General features: G+C 45.3%; 1 protein-coding gene across 1 annotated transcript; it reads left to right on the top strand.

Moving 5' to 3' along the window:
- Positions 1-2,324: 2,324 nt before the first annotated feature.
- Positions 2,325-19,629, top strand: atrip (ATR interacting protein). The gene is made up of 15 exons (XM_079556537.1): positions 2,325-2,621; positions 3,246-3,451; positions 4,400-4,464; positions 5,453-5,623; positions 6,453-6,556; positions 7,553-7,737; positions 9,588-9,675; positions 10,004-10,120; positions 10,216-10,444; positions 12,446-12,520; positions 12,569-12,684; positions 14,000-14,133; positions 15,455-15,546; positions 15,657-16,026; positions 19,471-19,629. Exons 2-15 carry the CDS (start codon positions 3,247-3,249, stop codon positions 19,533-19,535), a joined length of 2,016 nt encoding a protein of 671 aa, XP_079412663.1. The 5' UTR covers positions 2,325-2,621; position 3,246; the 3' UTR covers positions 19,536-19,629.
- The last annotated feature ends 4,171 nt before the right edge of the window (positions 19,630-23,800 follow it).

The following is a 23,800-nucleotide window of genomic DNA, read 5'->3' as shown; positions in this document are numbered from 1 at the left end:
GATGTTGCCTGTATTACAGTTAGGGCCCCAAATCTGATATGTAAACGACGTGAGTAAAAAAGCCTTAAATGAGTCTGCTGCTGATTCACTTTTGCACGTGCTACCTGCTTTGCACATGAGCTAACGCTTAGTAAAAGACCCCCTGTTTAAAAAACCAAGGTCAAACAATGAAAACGTCACAACATGTGTCTGATACAAGAATTGAAGTAATTAAAAAACAATCATGTTTACTATTAATATAATGTTAAGAGTGAAGGCACACACGTCCAGCGGTCCTTAACCAGTGTGAGGGATCAAAAAATGATCATGAGAAAACAATGAAAAATCCGCACAACTGTGAACTCATCGTCTGAAGAAGGGCTACATGCACAAAGAAAACAAAAACACATCAAAAAAGCCTATAAATACATGCATAAATGAAAATATATAAAACAAATAAATAAAGGAAATATACATAAAATAAGAACATGACAAAAATAAATATGATATAAAACAAAAATAAAAGTGATAAAATATGTTAGCAAACCACAGCTAAATCTGTTTTGGAAAAGCCTTAAAGGGGGGGTATTAGGCAAAATCGACTTTTTCAAGCTTTCCATCATGTTATTATGTCGTTCCCTCATTAAAAACATGCCTGAAGTGTTGCCTTGGCACATTCACGTATTTTTGAGTAATCTATAAAAACTCTGACGGCGGCCATTTTAGGGATAGGTTTGCCTGAGTCCTCCTAGGAACGCCCCCACCTCCTGGAGACGCCTCCGAGCTTTCGTCACCAGCCGAGTAACCAACCACTGCTCCTCAGCAGAACCCCCTCCCCACTGATGCCACAGACAGCGTGTGGAGGGGGCGTGTCGGAAAGGCTCAGAGGTTCTTAAAGAGACAGAGGCCTATTTCAAGACATTCACTACAGCCATTTTGAGAGAGACATTTTATACAAGGCAGTTATTCTAATTTACTGCATTTACAGACCAACAGAAGGTTTGCTCATCATTGTAGTGTGATATAGACTGGTGCTGTGTGATTGAAAAAATCTTAATACCCCCTCTTTAATTTATAATATATTGCAAAAGGGAATGCTCAAATTACTTCTTTTACTAAACAACACATATTTTGTGAAATTAAACCAGTCTGTGATTATTTAAACAAATATACATTTTGTAGTTTTCTTATTGTGTGCTATTTATTTGACCTGCCTTGGGACAAGCTTTTCTGTAACTATAATGTGCGCCGCTCTGATCAAATCAACACTTAAACAATGATGTACATCCCTCTCATTATAGGATTTTCATAATCACTGTTTCTCTTCACCTACACGTCAGACTTCACATACAGCTGTCATCTGCAGAAGTTCCCCGACGACTCCGCCATCATAGGCTGTGTGTTTAAGGGGAACGACCTGGGGTACCGGTCAGTCATCGTGGGCTTTGTGGACTGGTGTGAGCGCAACCACCTGTGCTTGAACATCGGTAAGGAGATGGTGATCGACCTCAGGAGGAAGACACTACCGCACACACCGCTGAACATCCAGGGCGAGGACATTGAGGAGGTGGACAGTTTCAAGTACCTGGGTGTTCACCTCAACAACAAACTGGACCAACGCCCTGTACAAGAAGGGCCAAAGTCGCCACCACCTTCTGAGACTGAGGTCCTTTGGAGTGAGCAGGCCTGGTCAGGAGGGCCAGCTCCGTCCTGGGCTGCCCCCTGGACTCTGTGGAGGAGGTGAGGGACAGGAGGGTGTTAGCCAAGCTCACCTCCATCATGGACAACACCTCGCACCCACTGAACGGACTGTAGAGGAGCTGAGCAGCTCTCTCAGTGGCAGACTGAAGCACCCTCAGTGCAAGGAGGAGCAGGTCCTTCATCCCCACTGCTGTCAGACTGAACAACAAGACTGTAAAGTAACATGTGCAATAACCCCTTTGCAAAACTACGTGCAATAATCTCTGTATCTACATCATTTTATCAACCACTTGCACTGTGACTTTAAACATGCACTGCCACTGCTGACATTTTTTACAATCAGTTTATTTTGTTTTTAATGTTTATTCTTTTTACGCCCTAAAGATTTTGTAGTCATTCATTGTATATAAATACTTCTATTTACTATTTAATTGTTTGCACATTTCCTGTGTATTCTGCGCACCCTGAGTGTTTTTCTAGAGCACTGAATGCAGTAAGTGTACTTCTCTATTGTGAGATTGTGTATATATATAATCTACTTATTAACTTTATTAACTGTATTATCTTATTAACTTATCTTATTTTTATCGCACTTTGTCTCGTTTGTCCCAAAAGCCTCCCGTACTTCCGCCTCTGTTCTCGCTCCTGATTGGTCCGTGAGGCGGAGCGGCGCAGATCGTGTTTTTTGACATTTGCCCCGTTTCCTTTTGCCTGTTTTGATCACATTTAAGTTGGTTTGTTCCCTCCGCGCGGACAGAGACGCTCCTTCGTGACGGATGGAGCTGTCCGCGCCGCGAGGGCGCGTTTAAAGCGGAAACGTGGAGTGAGCGGCTAAAGCGGCTAATGCGGCTAATGCTAACCCCAAACATTCCCCCAAAACATCCACACAGGTTTAGATTGTCGCAGAAAGTGAGACTCACCTGGAGCTGAGACGGAGACAGGTCAGTGACGGGACAGGAGTCAGGCTGGACACACTGGAAAGTCATATTATCAAGAAAAACGCGCATCTATGTAAATAATTTGGGATAGTGGCTTATTCTATCCTCCAAACTGTTTTCTCCCATGCAGTAATCCATGTGTTGTGACATTTTAAGTGTTGACAGACATCTTTATTGACAAAAACAATAAATACAGGCAAAGTGTAAAAATGTCCTGTAATAATCCTTGTTCCACTTCTGCATCAAAGTCAGAGAATACCTGTAGTTTATTTTACACAAGGCGACATCCACGTGGGTTTGTTTACTGTGGCTGCCACAAACAGGATTCTCTCAACTTAAAGACAACAAAACTCATGTAAATGTCCAAGTATTGAATAATAGTAATAATAATAATGATAATAATAATAATAATAATAATATAGTAGTAGTTTCATTTGTTTATTTATCAGGACAATGTACAGTTACATTATGCTAGTGAGCAAAGATGCGTGTACTGTAGCTTTTTCAAGCTAGTTTCCATCTGTAGTCTGAGGGTAGTCCTAGTAGTAGCAGTACAGGAGCAGTTTGTCTGCTTTGTAGTTGTACTTTTTAAATAAACCTGACCTTGACCTCCTAACTTAATTCCAGGATGAACTGTCCTCCGTCGAAGCGCCCGCGAGGTCCCGCCCTGGACCTGGACCCGTTTGATGAGGACTTCACTCAGGACGACCTGAACGAGATCGACATCATCGCGTCGCAGGCCATCACGACGGTGACCGGAGGAGAGGCGGGGCTCAGGGAGGTCTCCGTGGCAACCGCAGCGTCAGGGCCAGCACTACACAACAGCAACACGGGTGAGTTTTTTCATGGGTTTCACTCATTTATTAAAGAGCAATAACAGCACCGCTCTGCAGAGAGTCATTAAAGGAAATGTTCCAAAATTAAAGCTTTAAAGGAACAGGCCATACTTTCCATACTGAGATATGTTCTTACCTGAGCTGAGACGAGCTGATGCGTACCTGTCTGGTCTTTGTGCGTGCCCTCAGTCACACAAATAGACAGAAGATGTTGGTAGCATTTATCCTCTCCCAGCATATTCCTATACCTCCAAACGGAGGTGAAGTTAGGAGCACTTTGACGTCCACGCAGTAAAGTCGAAGTGCTCCGAAGGTGTTATTACACCTTGTTATACGGCTCTTCACAACGTAAGTAGAACGCTCCGTTGATTTGAATGGGATTTCCCAACGTTCTTCCGGTCATTATTTTCTGATAAAGGACCTCTAAAAAAAATAATGACCGCTGCCAATGGCAACGGAGTTCGTGCTTTCATATCACTCCGCGCGTACGTAGTAGCGACACTATCTGTCCCCGTCACTGAGAGAGAAGTTGGGGAAATTGCTCGTGAAGTTAGCGTGAGTCTGACTTTCAACTTACCCAGAGATTCACCACCATTCCTCCAACAGCGCCTTTAACTAAGTAGCTAGGCTAGCTGCTAGCCTTGCTGCTTCTAGCCTAGCCAAACGAGCAACGCGCAAACTTTTGGGAACTATTTGTCGCGGAAGTCATTAAATAAACCTTTCGACCTTCATAAAAGTGTATGAAGTTTATGTTGTGTGTGTTCAGTTGGCAAATGGACGGATAATAAGCGGGATAATGTATAGAACGCTGGTCATTATCGGGAAAATAAGTACGCCCTGTCGGTGCTTATTTTCCCGATAATGACCAGCGTTCTATACATTATCCCTTACATACAATATAGTCCTTGTTTATTTTGTTTATTTGATGTGTTTGTGTTTGGGCAGGTCACAGAGCGGCGCCGGGCTCTGACAGACTCTTAGAGACTCAACATGCTCAGCTCAAGAGGAAGGTGAGACATGACCGTTTTACTGTAACTATTCAAAATGAGGAAACAGAAATATCCGGCACGTTCATAAGATAGGACTGTGAACCACCAAACCAGCACATGCATGTGTATATTTCTCCCGGCTTTAGCCGCTGCTGACTCCCACAGAGGAAATGACCATATTTGGATTACCGTATTTTCCCGACTATAAGTCACACTTTTTTTCATAGTTTGGCAGGGGGTGCGTCTTATACTCCGGAGCGACTAATATGTGATTTTTTTTTTCTTAAATTCCAATATATAATTTCACATGCCACTAGAGGGCACTGCAGGCTAATCGAGCAGCAGAAAGAAAGTTTGGAGCGAGCGAGATGTGGAGGTTACACTTAGAAGAAAACAAAAAAAAGCTGATCACGGGCTAAAAGCTAGAGCCACAGCTAGATGGACGACTTTGCAAATGAGAGATTGAAAAACATGCTGGTGGGAGAGGTTGGTCAACGGTGCAGAGGTTTGTTCCTTATGCTCTTTATGCTTTATCTCTGAACTGTTTATGTGACGTTAACATAACAGACACCTATTTCGTTTGTTGTGTAATGTGTCCCGTTAGCAAACCGTACTTCTATTCAACCTGTAGTTTTTTTCTCATTACGCATTTTATTGCTAGTGCGTCTTATACTCCGGAGCGACTTATTGTCCGGAAAATACGGTACAGCGTCATCTATGTCACAGCCTTTCGTGCCATACGTGGATACCAAACTGTCAGTATTTGTGAATGAATAAGCGTGGGAAAGACCAGGGAGCCGCACAGTCATGTTGGAGTTACTTTCTGGATAAATATCTGGCTCAAAGTGACAAAACGTCAGAGGATAAACATCGTAAAGAGAGAGTTTGGGCTGTTTTTGACTCTGACAGAGTTAAGGAGGAAACCAGAGGACGACCTGCTGCATCTTAACTCTAAAGGGCATTAAAAAGCATGAAATGTGAGGTCCTGCTGTCTGTTTTGTGTGTGTAGCTGGTGCAGGTGGAGGAGGACGTGCTGCTGAAGTCCGGGGAGATCCGTGTTCTGAGGGACTCTCTGAGAGCGGCTCAGCAGGAGGTGGAGGCGCAGAGGCTGAAACAGGTCCAGGTCCAAACGCAGCAGCAGCAGCAGCAGAGCAGCCGAGAGAGAGAGCTGCTCAAGAAGGTACGGACATGTGATCCGGAATCTGCTTTCTCTCGATAACAGCGTCCTGGAGCTCAGGCTGGGCCACATCCATATGAAATAATCTCTTAATATGTGTGTGGGACTTTCTCAATATTGATGATGACGCCATATTTTTGCAGAAATATGCAAAAATGCAAAGCTACGTCTACATTCACTTTGCTTTGTCTTTTCCGTGTTTTTTCTTTATTCCAGTTTTCCCAACTTTTTATTTATCCCAATTTTCTCACTTTTTCCTTTTATTATTATTTTTTTCTCCATTTTTTTCTCAATTTTCCCAATTTATTCCCCAATTTCTTTCTCTTTTTTCCCCTAAGTTTTCCCCATTTTTTCCCCAAAATATTTTTTTCATTTTCCCCTCCATTTTCTTTGTCAAAATCTTTCAAAAATGTTCCCCCAAAATCTTTATTATTTTTTTTTCTCAAAATGTTCTCTACTTTTCTTGTGTATTTCCTAATTTATCCCCCATGTCTCTAAAGGCTGAATTAATGAATAATAAAAATGGGGTCAAAGCGAGTCAATGAATCAAAGCGACGTATATGTAGATGTTTGCAGCACATTTTTACATATTTCTGATGTTTTGATGCGATATAATATTGAGAATCACTGCATCTCTAGCCGAGACATTCATTTCTTTCATCGCCAAAATAAGCTGCGTCAAATGATCATAATCATACATCAGGGCAAATGGAAACATTGCTTCGTCAAAATCGGTGAAAATGACTGAGTAAACCTGACTGTGGAGCTGACCAAACTATCTGCCGATTTTAGCCTCAAACTTGCCCCTGAGTTTGCGTTTGTGTGGGAGCAGGTGCAGAGTCTGGAGTCGGAGCTGCAGTTTAAGGGGGCGGAGATCAACGACATGAGGAGTAAACTGCTCAGCGACCGCAGGAGCTCCCCGCTCTGCCGCAACAGGTCCCTCCTCTGCTCCACGCCCTTCATCTTCCCAATTCTGACTCAAAATTCTTCCCATTTTCTCCTGTTTGTTCCTTCAATTTACATTTTCTTCACTTTCGTCCCTCTTTTCACCACCTTTCCTCACATTTTATGCCTCCCACCCTCATATACTTTCTCAATTCTTTGCACCACCAGTTCTTTCTCAAAATGTCCATATATGTTGTCCCTATTTTTCAACTTTTCCCCTTTTTCTATTTTCTCCCTATATTTCTCCCCCCCAGACTAGTTAAAGGGATATTTTTTTGACATAGGGCCTAATTTCCTAGTGAGTGTTGCTGATTTCTGGAGATATTTTTTTTTGTAATTTATGCATTTCTTATATGTAGAGTTACGTGGTGCTAGGCTAGTGCAAGGCTAGCACATTTCTATGGTATCAGCTAGCCTGCATTGAAAACACCAGACTAACCATATAAATGTCTGTGTTGATAGAGTTATTTTAACCATTTTGCATTTAGAAGACCTTACATTTGAGCAGCATCAGCTTCGTGGTTGTATAAGCTACGCGGCGGTGGAGTGATCTGCTAGAAAATAGTCCCTCAAAATGCGATCATTCATGTGATGCAAGGTCAGTTATATTCAAAAAAATATTCCATCGACACAGACATTTATATGGTTAGTCTGGTGTTATAAGTGATTTGCCTCAGGTGCACTGTGGAGCGGGTCAGGCTGTTTTTAATGCAGGCTAGCTGATGCCATAAAAATGCACTAGCCTAGCACTAGCCTAGCGCCACGAAACTCTTCAAATACAAGAACTGCATGAACAAAAAAAATATCTCCAGAAATCAGCAACACTCTGGATAATTGGGAAATGAGGCCCTATGTCAAAAATCCTGAAATATCCCTTTAATATGTGAAGGAGGAAGCGAGACACCGACCTCAGCTTTGACCTCTGTTTGCAGCGTCTCGTGGCTCCGTGGTTAGACCCTGATTTTCTTGTGTGTTTTTGTCTCTCAGCCCCAACCCTCAGAGCTCGACGTCGCCCTCCGGAGGCTTCATCACCAAAGAGTCGTTCGGCGCTCAGGTGAAGACCACGGCCGTCCCCTCCTCGGCCAATCGCACGCCGGTGAAGGGCCGCAGACAGGAAGTGACACGCGCAGACCCCTTCCTGTCCGTCAGAGCGCGCAGGAACACGCGTCCAGGTCAGAGCTCTGTCCTCAGCAGCAACTTGGGGGGGGGGGGACACGTCTCTGCCAACACATTTGCTTTGGGTTGAACTTTCAGCTTAAGTTATCTTTTATCTCTATGCTTAGGTTATACCCTGGTAAAAACAAAATATATAAAATGATCTGATCTGGGTCTCATGAAGCACTATAATTACAAAAGAGCTTCTAAACAAATGATTCATTGAAATCGTTTCCGCGACACAAATGCAGCTGCACATGGTTCTTAAGGGACTTATTTGGGACCTATTAGATTTGCGCTCTGCACTTTGTGTTATTGAGCACTGACTTCATGTGTTTTGGGGCGGATTTAACACTGGCTTTACCGGTGAGAGCACCGTTTGGCACAGATACACATGTGTTACGGCTCAGGAGACGTGACAGTGGTTTACCGTATGTCCTAGAATTCTTACGGTTCACCTACCGTGCGCCTTTTTATCCGCGGTAAATGTAAAATCGGTTCATCTTGACATCCCTAGTCAGTAGCTGGAGACTTGTTTTTAAATAAATATAAGAATGTCCAAATATTGTCATTTCTTTTTGTGAAGATTCTGATAGTACTGTAAAGATTTTGAGAAATTCTCTGTATTTTATACTCACTACTGCCACCTCAGGTCTTATGTATAACTGCAGCTTCTATATTAAACTCGTGCATGACGGCACTTCAGACCCGAATTAACATCTTTTTGAGTGACAGAGCAGGATTTTAGAGGAAGTTGTGGTGAACAGGTCTGAGCTCATTCTACACATTAGGACAGTGGTTCTCAACCTTTTAGAGCCGTGACCCTCATTATTAACAGGTAAAGGGGTTCGTGACCCCCCCGCCCGGGTCACACCGTGAAAAATAGGAACATTAGCCTACATAATTCTTAAAAAACTAAGAAAAAAACAAATGGCTGAAATAAAATTCATCAAACTACAATCAAATAATGGCACTCTGGTAAAATGGCAAACACATGCTACAATAAAACATTAGATTATATGCTAATGAAAATATGCATATTTTAGCTAAATGATCTGGCGACTCCCTTGGGGGTCCCGACCCCCAGTTTGAGAACCACTGCATTAGGACATGGCTGGAACATGTAGGGGGCGGGAAATAGTTAGTTTTAACATTTTTAAACTCTGTATAGTCCCTTTTATAGTCCCTTTTGATAATTGTGAATAATCGTAAAAATCGCAATATTTTTCCTCACAATAGTCGGAACTTTTGACATCCCTACTATTGACTAATGATCAGCAGCTTCCCGTTTGCCATAATGACCACGTTCGAGGAGGAAATCATGGCGGATTTACAGACTCTTCCTCCCCAGCTCTGATGAGCTATAAAGATACTTCCCTTTTGGAAGTTTCACCAGAAATAAATGATAAAAATGTGAAAGAAATGAAATGGAGGGGAAAAATATTGTTTCTCTTCATATATAGCAAATATTTTAGTGTAGGTATCGGGGAAAAAGTATCATTAAAGTACCAGTACTGAGAAAAAACATAACGGTACCCAGCCCTATTCCAAACCTTTACAAAATGTTGCAAGAAATTCCAAACTGTACCAAACCTTTCCAACTTTATCAGACTTTTTCAAACTTTTTCAAAGGTTCCAAACTGTTCTCAACTGTTCTAAACTGACTCTCTGTGCCTCACACTATAGAAACAGTGGCGTTCAATCGTTTTACCTAAAATATCTGCAATTTTGTCAATTTTTATAAAAGCATAAGTTACAGAAAACTTTTCATGATCGTGATCTGCAGCAGAAGTTTAAAAGTCGTATTTATAAACTCCCTGCAGCATCTGGCCCTAATAACCAGTAGGAACTGTTCTTGTGTTCCCTGTGTGTCCAGTAGGGGGCGTCCTGCTGGGGCTCCTGCTGCAGCCCGTGTCTCCCAGAGTCGGTCTGTGTCAGCTGCTGAGTCCACACAGGTACTGACAAAACCGTTACACACTGTTCAGTATTATCCACACTTTAGCAAACTGTTCCCAACTGACTCTCACCAAAGAAATAAGGAGGAGAGGAGGCGTTTGAGCCACATTTAGGTTTCTGGTTCTAAATCCTTAATGGATGTCCTTTGGAGATGAGACTTTAGAGCAGAATGAGGCTGATCTAAAAGTGTCTCTGAGCTATAGGCTAAATCAGATTCAGTTTGTGCTTTTTGTGACATTGACGTTATTATTGCACCGTTATCCCTCTTCATTTGTCTGGGGAAAGAAGACTCACTGTGTCTGTCCTGACGGCTCTCTGACCCTGCAGCTCATTGGGAGGCGTTGGCGGTGATGTCGTTGGTGTAACAGGAAGTGCTGCGGTCAGTGCGGCGCAGAGTCTGGCTCTTACTGGACTTAACAGGATGAGCCTGAGCCCAGACCAAAGGTAAGTCTCCTCTGGATCGTCTCTGTATATAAAAATCATTAATAATAAGTGCGTTTAGGGGAGGGGCCATGTTTGTAACCCCCTGTCCTTCTCAGCTCGTGTCCCGGCGCCGTCCTGCTGCTGCCGCTGCTCCGCTCTCACCTCGCTCCTCTTTGCTCCTCCCCCTCGGACTCCAAGCGCCTCGCATCATGCGTCTCCTCCTCCTCCGCCCCACGATGCACAGGGGTGAAGGGGGAGGAGCCTGTGCAGGGCGGCTCCACCCTTGAGGAGCAAGGGCTGGCGGCTCTGAGGACGCTAACCACTCTGCTACAGCACAGCCCTGAGGTACGTCAGAGTTTGCACTGACCCTTCTCCTGTCCGAACCCTTCTCCTGTCCGAACCCTTCTCCTGTCCAAACCCTCCTCCTGTCTAAACCCTTCTCCTGTCCAAACCCTCCTCCTGTCCAAACCCTTCTCCTGTCCGAACCCTTCTCCTGTCCAAACCCTTCTCCTGTCCAAACCCTTCTCCTGTCCAAACCCTTCTCCTGTCCAAACCCTTCTCCTGTCCAAACCCTTCTCCTGTCCAAACCCTTCTCCTGTCCAAACCCTCCTCCTGTCCAAACCCTTCTCCTGTCCAAACCCTTCTCCTGTCCAAACCCTTCTCCTGTCCAAACCCTTGTCCTGTCCAAACCCTTCTCCTGTCCAAACCCTTCTCCTGTCCAAACCCTTCTCCTGTCCAAACCCTTCTCCTGTCCAAACCCTTGTCCTGTCCAAACCCTTCTCCTGTCCAAACCCTTCTCCTGTCCAAACCCTCCTCCTGTCCGAACCCTTCTCCTGTCTAAACCCTTCTCCTGTCCAAACCCTCCTCCTGTCCGAACCCTTCTCCTGTCCAAACCCTTCTCCTGTCCAAACCCTCCTCCTGTCCAAACCCTCCTCCAGTCCAAACCCTTGTCCCGTCCAAACCCTTCTCCTGTCCGAACCCTTCTGCTGTCCAAACCCTTGTCCTGTCCAAACCCTTCTCCTGTCCAAACCCTCCTCCTGTCCAAACCCTTCTCCTGTCCAAACCCTTGTCCCGTCCAAACCCTTCTCCTGTCCGAACCCTTCTCCTGTCCGAACCCTTCTCCTGTCCAAACCCTTCTGTCCAAACCCTTCTCCCGTCCAAACCCTTGTCCCGTCCAAACCCTTGTCCTGTCCAAACCCTCCTCCTGTCCAAACCCTTGTCCTGTCCAAACCCTCCTCCTGTCCAAACCCTCCTCCTGTCCAAACCCTTCTCCTCTCCAAACCCTTCTCCTGTCCAAACTCTTCTCCTGTCTAAACCCTTCTCCTGTCCAAACCCTTCTCCTGTCTAAACCCTTGTCCTGTCCAAACCCTTCTCCCGTCCAAACCCTTCTCCCGTCCAAACCCTTGTCCTGTCAAAACTCTTCTCCTGTCCAAACCCTTCTCCCGTCCAAACCCTTCTCCCGTCCAAACCCTTCTCCCGTCCAAACCCTTCTCCCGTCCAAACCCTTCTCCCGTCCAAACCCTTCTCCTGTCCAAACCCTTCTCCTGTCCAAACCCTTTTCCTGTCCAAACCCTTCTCCCGTCCAAACCCTTCTCCCGTCCAAACCCTTCTCCCGTCCAAACCCTTCTCCCGTCCAAACCCTTCTCCCGTCCAAACCCTTCTCCTGTCCAAACCCTTCTGTCCAAACCCTCCGCCAGTCCAAACCCTTCTGTCCAAACCCTCCTCCAGTCCAAACCCTTCTCCTGTCCAAACCCTTCTCCTGTCCGAACCCTTCTCCTGTCCAAACCCTTCTCCTGTCCAAACCCTTCTCCCGTCCAAACCCTTCTCCTGTCCAAACCCTTCTCCTGTCCAAACCCTTCTGTCCAAACCCTCCTCCAGTCCAAACCCTTCTGTCCAAACCCTCCTCCAGTCCAAACCCTTCTGTCCAAACCCTCCTCCAGTCCAAACCCTTCTCCAGTCCAAACCCTTCTGTCCAAACCCTCCTCCAGTCCAAACCCTTCTCCTGTCCAAACCCTTCTCCTGTCCAAACCCTTCTGTCCAAACCCTCCTCCAGTCCAAACCCTTCTCCTGTCCAAACCCTTCTCCTGTCCAAACCCTTCTCCTGTCCAAACCCTTCTCCTGTCCAAACCCTCCTCCTGTCCAAACCCTTCTCCTGTCTGGGGCCAAGCGTCTGCGTCCTGCTTTCTCCCGCTGCTTTTCTATCGAAGCTTTTCATGAGGAATGGGCGCCAAATAAGTGACAAATTAGATATACTATTAAGACATTTTACACTTTTTTTCTTCATGTGGCTAAGGCTAGCAGAGAAGGCCCACCACTGGTAGAAAGTAAAACTGTTCTCTCCTGCAGGTGGTGGAGGCTGTTCTGTCGGAGCAGACTCAGACCCAGAGCTCAGACTCAAAGGTTAGTGATGGTGGCAGAGTGGTTAGCCGGTGTGTTTGTTTTTAAACTTCTGCTGTCGCTGCGTTTCAGGCCTTGCTGCCCTGCGTGCTGCGGCTGTGCACGGCTCCGCAGGCGGACGTCACGTGTGCAGCGCTGACCACTCTGCGAGTCCTGGTCCAGAGGAGCCCAGAGAGCTGCCAGGACAGGTCTGAACCTGGACTAAACCTGGACTAAACATGGACTGATCCTGGGCTATACCTGGACTAAACCTGGACTAAACATGGACTGATCCTGGGCTATACCTGGACTAAACCTGGACTAAACCTGGGCTATACCTGGACTGAACCTGGGCTAAACCTGGGCTATACCTGGGCTATACCTGGACTAAACCTGGACTGAACCTGGGCTAAACCTGGACTAAACATGGACTGATCCTGGGCTATACCTGGACTAAACCTGGACTAAACCTGGGCTATACCTGGACTGATCCTGGACTATACCTGGACTGAACCTGGGCTAAACCTGGGCTATACCTGGGCTATACCTGAACTAAACCTGGACTGAACCTGGGCTAAACCTCGGCTATACCTGGGCTATACCTGAACTAAACCTGGACTGAACCTGGGCTAAACCTGGACTGAACCTGGGCTATATCTGGGCTATACCTGGACTAAACCTGGACTGAACCTGGGCTATACCTGGGCTATACCTGGGCTATACCTGGGCTATACCTGGGCCATACCTGGCCATAACCTGGACTAAACCTGGGCTATGCCTGGGCTATACCTGGACTAAACCTGGGCTATACCTGGGCTATACCTGGACTAAACCTGGACTAAACCTGGGCTATACCTGGACTAAACCTGGGCCATACCTGGGCTAAACCTGGACTAAACCTGGACTAAACCTGGGCTATACCTGGACTAAACCTGGGCTATACCTGGACTAAACCTGGACTAAACCTGGGCTATACCTGGACTAAACCTGGGCCATACCTGGGCCATACCTGGGCCATACCTGGCCATAACCTGGACTAAACCTGGGCTATACCTGGACTAAACCTGGACTAAACCTGGGCTATGCCTGGGCTATACCTGGACTAAACCTGGGCTATACTTGGGCTAAACCTGGACTAAACCTGGGCTATACCTGGGCTTTACCTGGACGAAACCTGGACTAAACTTGGACTAAACCTGGGCTATACCTGGACTAAACCTGGGCCATACCTGGGCCATACCTGGGCCATACCTGGCCATAACCTGGACTAAACCTGGGCTATACCTGGACTAAACCTGGACTAAACCTGGGCTATGCCTGGGCTATACCTGGACTAAACCTGGGCTATACTTGGGCTAAACCTGGACTAAACCTGGGCTAAACCTGGGCTATACCTGGGCTAAACCTGGGCTTTACCTGGACGAAACCTGGACTAAACTTGGACTAAACCTGGGCTAAGCCTGGGCTAAACCTGGACTGAACCACAGTCTCTTTGTGACCTGCTGTTCCCCCTCCGTCCTGCAGGCTGCGCTGTGTCCTGGCAGAAGTGAGCGCATGTGTAGCGGCCGAGCGGAGGGTGAAGGTGCTGACCTCGTGTGTGTCTGTGCTGACCTCCATCACAGACCACAGGGACCTGACGCCGCTGCTCTGTTGTCACGGTAACCAGTGACTTCTAATGAATTTATCACTTTCAAAACAAAACTCGATAGGCTTATTAAATCATCATCACTTTTGTAGGTCTTAGCTTTCAAATGAGGCGTCGCACTGTTTCTTTCCAGTCGAGAAGCTTTTAGATTTGGGTGAAGCCGAACTGGAGAAAACATGTTCTGTTAAGTAAGAAGTTAACAATTTTGCCAAAACTATCAGCATCGGCCTCAGAAAAACCCATACTGGTGGACCTCTAATCGGGTGGTTATCAGTGATGTGGGGATCGTGATCGGTGATGTATCGTGAGATCCCAGAGGTTGGAGTAGTTATCAGGGTTCGCACAGTCATGGAAATCCCGGAAAAGTCATGTAATTTTAAAATCAAATTAAAGCCAAGAAAAAATTATCTGTATCAAAAATAAATCAAGAATCACGGCGCACTTTTTTATCCAGGTAGTGGTTAGGCCTGTAGCTGCGACACGTCCTGCGCCCGTGGGCTCCCTGCACAGCTAACGCGAGGTAAAATGATGACAATAATGCATTTTATGGAGAATATATAGGCTTCATTACTACACAAACACAAGACCAGAGGATGCAAAGTGGAACAGTTTACTACAGGATGGTGATTGTGATTGATGGACCTTAACCTCAGAGAAAAGAATCCAGGGCTTTGTGAATGTGGTACATATCCTTTTTCTACGCCCTTGCATGTGAGAGTTTAAATTAGATACACTACATGTTCCTTGGCTTTAAAGTCCCTGGTATTGTCCCATTGTTATCCTACTGATATAGTCTGCGCGCTGCATGGTACTTTGAAAATTGGAGGTTCTCTTAGAGTATGCCATGAGCCTGATTTGAAACACAGGCTTCTACCTGTCTGTCCGTGCCGCTCGTCTCCCACCACAACCAGAACAGCGCTTCAGGCCACTCCAGATGACACACGGATTCAACGAGCAAAACGAACTCACAGCGAAACTCAAACGCAAAGAGAGTTAAACTAAACCCGCAGAGGAGGACAGAGAGAATTAGTTACTAGAATAAAAAGTCTGTAGTCTTGATAAAAATGTGTAGCTGTGTTTGTCACCAGGCGCCCTGCTCGTGGTCTCAGTATCATTGGTCTTTCTCGAGTATTCTTTCTCTATTCTGAAAAATCCCAAACCGAAAATGTAGCGCTGATAAATACATGAGCTTAATAATAAATGTGGCTAATAAACGGTGACATTGGGGTCATGGAAATTTTGTTAAGGGTCATGGAGAAGTCATGGAAAACCTCAAGAGAAAATCTGTAGTATGAACCCTGAGTAGTAGCATTAATAGTATTTATTTATTCCAGACTCCTGTGTGGTGCTGAAGTTACTGCAGTTCGTCCGCAGCCGGTCTGACCCAGAGGCCACTCACAGCGACTGGCTCCAGCTGGACCTGAAGGTAACTCCCTTTAACAAGGTTACTGATCTAAGTATAGTCATAGTTACATATTTGTGCAGGTAGTTATGTTGCTGATATATAAGTATAACAATATTTATACATTTTTGCAGGTTATCCGGCTCCTGAGCCGCCTTGTTACTCAGAGCTCTGTCAGGTCGACCAGCGCCTCCTGCCCCTGCCACAGTGAGCTCGTGCAGTGCGTGGTGCTGACCCTCCACCGCCTCTGGTTGCACCTGCGCTCCCAGACCCCGCCCTCGCCTGCCCAAGCCCCGCCCCCTCGCAGGTGTGGCGGAGGGGGGCGTGTCCTGGCGTCGCTCCGGGAGACGGTGTTGCTATTCCATTGGCTGCTGCAGAACCACAGCGGCTTCACGGAGAGCTGCCGAGGAGTGTTACACCTGTACGACCAGGTGATTCCCGCGCTAAGCCCCGCCCTCAGCCCCGCCCTCAGGGACAGTCTGAGCGCGGGTGGATACAGCCTCGGTAAACAACCACGAAACAACCACGAAACAGCAACGAAACAACCACTCAACAGCAACGAAACACTGCCGAACCATTGACTAAACGACCAGTAACCAACGACTAAACGACCAGTAAACATCGACCGAACGACCAGTAAACATCGACCGAACGACCAATAAACATCGACCGAACGACCAATAAACATCGACCGAACGACCAATAAACATCGACCGAACGACCAGTAAACATCGACCGAACGACCAGTAAACATCGATTAAACGACCAGTAAACATCGACTGAATGACCAGTAACCATCGACTTAACGACCAAAACCATTGACTAAACGACCAGTAACCAACGACTAAACGACCAGTAACCATCGACTAAACGACCAATAAACATCGACTGAACGACCAATAAACATCGACCGAACGACCAATAAACATCGACCGAACGACCAGTAAACATCGACCGAACGACCAGTAAACATCGACCGAACGACCAGTAAACATCGATTAAACGACCAGTAAACATCGACTGAATGACCAGTAACCATCGACTGAATGACCAGTAACCATCGACTTAACGACCAGTAACCATCGACTTAACGACCAGTAAACATCGACCGAACGACCAATAAACATCGACCGAACGACCAGTAAACATCGATTAAACGACCAGTAACCATCGACTGAATGACCAGTAACCATCGACTTAACGACCAGTAACCATCGACTTAACGACCAAAACCATTGACTAAACGACCAGTAACCAACGACTAAACGACCAGTAACCATCGACTAAACGACCAGTAACCATCGACTAAACGACCAGTAAACATCGACCGAACGACCAATAAACATCGACCGAACGACCAGTAACCATCGACTAAACGACCAGTAAACATCGACCGAACGACCAGTAAACATCGACCGAACGACCAATAAACATCGACCGAACGACCAATAAACATCGACCGAACGACCAGTAACCATCGACTAAACGACCAGTAAACATCGACCGAACGACCAATAAACATCGACCGAACGACCAGTAACCATCGACTAAACGACCAGTAAACATCGACCGAACGACCAGTAAACATCGACCGAACGACCAATAAACATCGACCGAACGACCAGTAAACATCGACCGAACGACCAATAAACATCGACCGAACGACCAGTAAACATCGACCGAACGACCAATAAACATCGACTAAACGACCAGTAAACATCGACCGAACGACCAATAAACATCGACCGAACGACCAATAAACATCGACCGAACGACCAGTAAACATCGACCGAACGACCAGTAAACATCGATTAAACGACCAGTAAACATCGACTGAATGACCAGTAACCATCGACTTAACGACCAGTAACCATCAACTAAACGACCAGTAAACATCGACTGAACGACCAGTAACCATCGACTAAACGACCAGTAACCATCGACTAAATGACCAGTAACCATCGACTAAACGACCAGTAACCATCGACTAAACGACCAGTAACCATTGACTAAACGACCAGTAAACATCGACTAAACGACCATTAAACATCGACTGAACGACCAGTAACCAACGACTAAATGACCATTAAACATCGACTGAACGACCAGTAACCAACGACTAAATGACCAGTAACCATCGACTAAACGACCAGTAAACATCGACTGAACGGCCAATAAACATCGACTGAACGACCAGTAAACATCGACTGAACGACCAGTAACCATCGACTAAACGACCAGTAAACATCGACCGAACGACCAGTAAACATCGACCGAACGACCAATAAACATCGACCGAACGACCAGTAAACATCGACCGAACGACCAATAAACATCGACCGAACGACCAGTAAACATCGACCGAACGACCAATAAACATCGACTAAACGACCAGTAAACATCGACCGAACGACCAATAAACATCGACCGAACGACCAATAAACATCGACCGAACGACCAGTAAACATCGACCGAACGACCAGTAAACATCGATTAAACGACCAGTAAACATCGACTGAATGACCAGTAACCATCGACTTAACGACCAGTAACCATCAACTAAACGACCAGTAAACATCGACTGAACGACCAGTAACCATCGACTAAACGACCAGTAACCATCGACTAAATGACCAGTAACCATCGACTAAACGACCAGTAACCATCGACTAAACGACCAGTAACCATTGACTAAACGACCAGTAAACATCGACTAAACGACCATTAAACATCGACTGAACGACCAGTAACCAACGACTAAATGACCATTAAACATCGACTGAACGACCAGTAACCAACGACTAAATGACCAGTAACCATCGACTAAACGACCAGTAAACATCGACTGAACGGCCAATAAACATCGACTGAACGACCAGTAAACATCGACTGAACGACCAGTAACCATCGACTAAACGACCAGTAAACATCGACTGAACGACCAGTAACCATCGACTAAACGACCAGTAACCATCGACTAAACGACCAGTAACCATCGACTAAACGACCAGTAACCATCGACTAAACGACCAGTAACCATCAACTGAACGACCATTAAACATCGACTGAACGACCAGTAAACATCGACTAAACGACCAGTAACCATCGACTAAACGACCAGTAACCATCGACTAAACGACCAGTAACCATCGACTAAACGACCAGTAACCATCGACTAAACGACCAGTAAACATCGACTGAACGACCAGTAACCATCGACTAAACGACCAGTAAACATCGACTAAACGACCAGTAAACATCGACTGAACGACCAGTAACCATCGACTAAACGACCAGTAACCATCGACTAAACGACCAGTAAACATCGACTAAACGACCATTAAACATCGACTGAACGACCAGTAACCAACGACTAAATGACCAGTAACCATCAACTGAACGACCAGTAACCATCGACTAAACGACCAGTAACCATCGACTAAATGACCAGTAACCATCGACTAAACGACCAGTAACCATCAACTGAACGACCAGTAACCATCGACTAAACGACCAGTAACCATCGACTAAACGACCAGTAACCATCGACTAAACGACCAGTAACCATCAACTGAACGACCAGTAACCATCGACTAAACGACCAGTAACCATCGACTAAACGACCATTAAACATCGACTGAACGACCAGTAACCATCGACCAAACGACCAGTAACCATCGACTAAACGACCAGTAACCATCGACTAAATGACCAGTAACCATCGACCAAACGACCAGTAACCATCGACCAAACGACCAGTAACCATCGACTAAATGACCAGTAACCATCGACTAAACGACCAGTAACCATCGACTAAATGACCAGTAACCATCGACCAAACGACCAGTAAACATCGACCAAACGACCAGTAACCATCGACTAAATGACCAGTAACCATCGACTAAACGACCAGTAAACACAGACTGAAAAATGCTGTTTTTGTTCCAGAGCTGGCGTTGGAGGAAATCTGCCGCTCGGAGCCCGACGATGACATGGAGACGGACTCTGGATAATGATTGGACAGTTCAAATACTGACCCCTGATTGGACAATACAGACTGTGATTTTTATGCATGTAATATGGCTCTGTGACGACATCTGTAATAAAAGATTTCTGTGATTTGGACTTTTCATACTGTAGATTTAGGCCAGAAGAAAAGATCTGAGCCTAAACCAGGCTTTTGTCTTTGATACAGTCCTGATCAAAAGTTTAAGTTAAAATGGGAAAGATTCACATTTCTCATGGTCTCCAACTAGAACTGAAACTAAATGTGGTTTCAGTGCCACTGTCAGGTTTCCACTCTGCCATCACGTACTGATGGCAAAGGCACCAAAAAGCTTGTTTTGATCGCGGGTTATTGAGCTCCCTAAGCAGAGCCTCTCGCAGTGCGCCATTGCTGCTGGGGTGGGACACAGTAACAGTCAGGTCCAACAAAATGTCCTCAGCACTGACCCGGAGGATACGATTGGCCAGAGGATCCTTGAACGAAATGAAGCCTTTACTGGAGCCAATAACCCCCAGGAACTGGTTTGGGATCCAACGGTACAGGCTGTGGATCGGGAAGTTTGGGCATCTCTGCTGAGACTGCTGCCCCCGCGACCCGGCCCCGGATAAAGCGGAAGAAAATGGATGGATGGATGGACGGTACAGGCTCTGAGCTAAAAGCATTTCTGCGATTCTACTCGATCACAGAAAAAAGCTCTTGGAGATAATGAAACCTATCTGAAAATACAAAATAAAGCTAATAAAATAAAATAAACATTTCAAAGTGCTTGATATCAATTAAATTCAGTTCCCTCTGCCCCCAAACAAATCAAGTCCTTTGCTGCTCCATGAAGATAAGAAAAGATAATCCTTTATTGATCTCACAACGGAGAAATACACTCGTTACCTTCAGCATTCAATAAGATCACTGTGTGTGCAAAACATATAAGAATAAAGAATAAGAAGAAGAATAAATAAAAATAGGATAAAAATAAGAACAGATTATATAAAGTAGATTATCAGGGTGTAAAGTTACAGTCCTAGTGCAGGTTGTCAATAAGTGATGCTGGTACAGGGAACAAAGTGCAGCCGATACAGAGATTATTGCATGTAGTTTTGGGGTTATTGCACATGTTACTTTTCAGTCTTGTTCAGTCTGACAGCAGTGGGGATGAAGGACCTGCTGCCCGGGGCCCAGCACACGGCAGCGTAGTGGAGAGCAGAGGCCCCCACAGAGTCATAAAAGTCCTGAGCAGAGGCCTGCTCACTCTGAAGGACCTCAGTCTCCTCAGAAGGTGGAGGTCCTTCTTGTACGTTGGTGTTGTGGGACCAGTCCAGTTTATTGTTGAGGTGAACACCCAGGTAGTTGAAACTGTCCACCTCCTCAATGTCTGCTTTTTATTGAAGCAGACATTGCTTGAATATATGAATGAAAATCATTATAATAACAAAAAATAGTTTATTTATTTTGTATTATTGCCTAAACAGACAACCTAAAATTAATTATTTTACCAAATCTTGAAAAACAAATAAAATGAACACTGGCTGCAGAACCATAAAACTAGTGAAAGCATGTATTTTTTCTTTAAAAAGTGGAATTTAAGTGCTTTAATTAGTCACACAAGCCAGCATCACGTTTGTACTTTTTTTCTTTTCTTGAGAGCCATGGTGCATTATGGGTGATTTTGGCTTGAGCAAGACAGCGAAGGCTACACTGATATATCCTTGGTATATTAGCCACATGCAACTCAAAGGGAGGACACAGGCCTCCAGACCACTTCAACATTAGAAGAAGAACAAGAAGAAGAAGATCTTTATTTATATAGCGCCTTTCACAGACATATAGTCACAAAGCGCTTTACATGAGACAATTGCACATTCACTCCATACTCTGTGGTGTAAACTATGTTTGTAGCTTCAGTTTCCCCTGGGGGAGACTGACAGAAGCGCTGTCGCGACTGACCACCACCATACATTCACTCACACACATCATTCATCCTGGCCTATTGTGCATGTTTTTAGTGGTAGGGGAAACCTACACAGACACGGGGAGAACATGCAAACTCCACACAGAAAGGCCCCGTCCAGGTGGGAATCGAACCCGAACCTTCTAGCTGTGAAGCGAGAGCACTAACCACTGCGCTCTGTGTGGTGTTATTACATAATGCTGCTGAACAGGGTGAAGTCCCGCCCATTGCCCTTTGATCAGCTATAAATGCAGCGGTGTGTTATAAAGCAGCTGCACTTCAACCAGTGATGCCTCAACTTGGAAGCCAAGACCTTGTAGTTGCTAAAAATGTGTGTAGGATCTGTGTAAGTGAAATACAACCCCAACCCTAAACCCTAATCCTAGCCCTAATCCTAGCCCTAATCAAAACCCTAATCCTAGCCCTAATCCTAATCCTAACCCTAACCCTAATCATAACCCTAATCCTAGCCCTAATCCTATCCCTAATCCTAGCCCTAATCAAAACCCTAATCCTAGCCCTAATCCTAACCCTAATCCTAACCCTAACCCTAATCCTAACCCTAATCCTAGCCCTAATCATAACCCTAATCCTAGCCCTAATCCTAACCCTAATCCTAGCCCTAATCATAACCCTAATCCTAGCCCTAATCCTAACCCTAATCCTAGCCCTAATCCTAACCCTAATCCTAACCCTAACCCTAATCCTAACCCTAATCCTAGCCCTAATCATAACCCTAACCCTAACCCTAATCCTAACCCTAATCCTAGCCCTAATCCTAACCCTAATCCTAGCCCTAATCATATCCCTAATCCTAGCCCTAATCCTAACCCTAATCCTAGCCCTAACCCCTGATCAAGGGTAAGGGAAATAATCTGTATTGAAACAATAGAAGTGTTAGTATTAGTATTAGTATTAGTATTAGTACTGGTTTCTACTGGGCGGATGTATCTCCACAGGCCTGTGGCACTTTGGTGCAAAATGTTTGCATGTTTGTGCAAAACATATCAAACTTGCCAGAGGGAAGGGAAATTAACTATAAAGTAAACAAAATGGACATTGTCCTCTGCAGTAAAAATCTGATTCTCAATATTTGCAGACTTGCTCTGGCTACAAGGCGCTTCACAGTCCCACCAATCCCATCACAGGGACTCTGACCATGGCTCGAAGAGTCGTTCTGTAGTGAGTCCATAGTCCTGCTGATGCCTGCATGAACTGGCTGAAGTTTTTGATAGTTAGAAATGCACAAAAACGAGTAGCATTCAAAACATGATTTAACCATGAAGCCATTTGAGATTAAAATGTTCTGGCTACAGACTGACTGATATGGCTTCTATCTGTGAAATTTTTTTGCAGTGCCTCTGTATTCGGGCTAGGGATTTTCTGAGTAGGACCCATCTTTTTGAAGCTATTACTCAAAGACCCTTTATCCGATGGTCATCCTGCTTCTACTGCAGCAAGGTCACATCCTAATAACCTAAAACCTAGAATATGAAGATGATCACTCAATACACTTTTGTAGAGCCCCTGACATTTAGGGGGATTTTTTTTTTTTTACCAACCTATAAATCCAAAACTTGATGATTGTTCCAGGGACAATGTTTAGTAGACATGACACAGACCAAAGTTTAGCCCTATACATGTTTCCATTGCTGAGCTACAGCTCTTTAAAAGTGCACACAAACGTAAAAAGCACCCGGGAGTTTGTAAATGTTTTGTAAATTGTCTAAAAAACAAACTATTGGGAGTTAGAGCAAATCACTTTGCATGTGTTCATTACAAATGTGGAGGAACTAAAAAAAAAGTTTCATCCAAATCTGAGAGGGTCACCTGGGATGTCCCAACAGGAGCCAGATGAGTGTCACGTCACACTGGTAACATGACACTCTCACACAGACAGCTGTTTTCTGTTCTCGTGTTTTTAACAGGACACGTTTATCTGCAGATGAGCACTTAGTGAGTTCATAACCCTGTCTGATGTGTCTGCAGTTCTGTGGGGGACAGGAGCCGGTCTTCAGAGTCGACACCACCGCCCTGTTTAAACAGGAAGTGATGTATACAGTCCTGGTGCACAGTCCAGATGATCAGGACAAGTTCTCTCAGTTCCCCCTGCTGGAGGAGACGCCTGACTGTATCTGTGCGTTCAGAGCAGGTTCAGACTTCTTCATCTGGAGACCACAGGCCATGAGCGAGACACACAGGTACCACCTACACTTTTCAAACTCCAAACTGGGTCAAACTAAAGGTTGTTAGATTGAAGTGTCCCGGGTGATGGCAATGTTTGTCATGAGAAGAAGTTTGGCCAAAGCAGAGGGTTAAAAAAAGGG

This window comes from Gobius niger (assembly GCF_951799975.1).
Source record: "Gobius niger genome assembly, chromosome: 5".
In the NCBI taxonomy this organism is placed as follows: Eukaryota; Metazoa; Chordata; class Actinopteri; order Gobiiformes; family Gobiidae; genus Gobius; species Gobius niger.
Note: the sequence above shows the minus strand (reverse complement) of the source record. Positions and strands in the feature narration are given on the sequence as shown.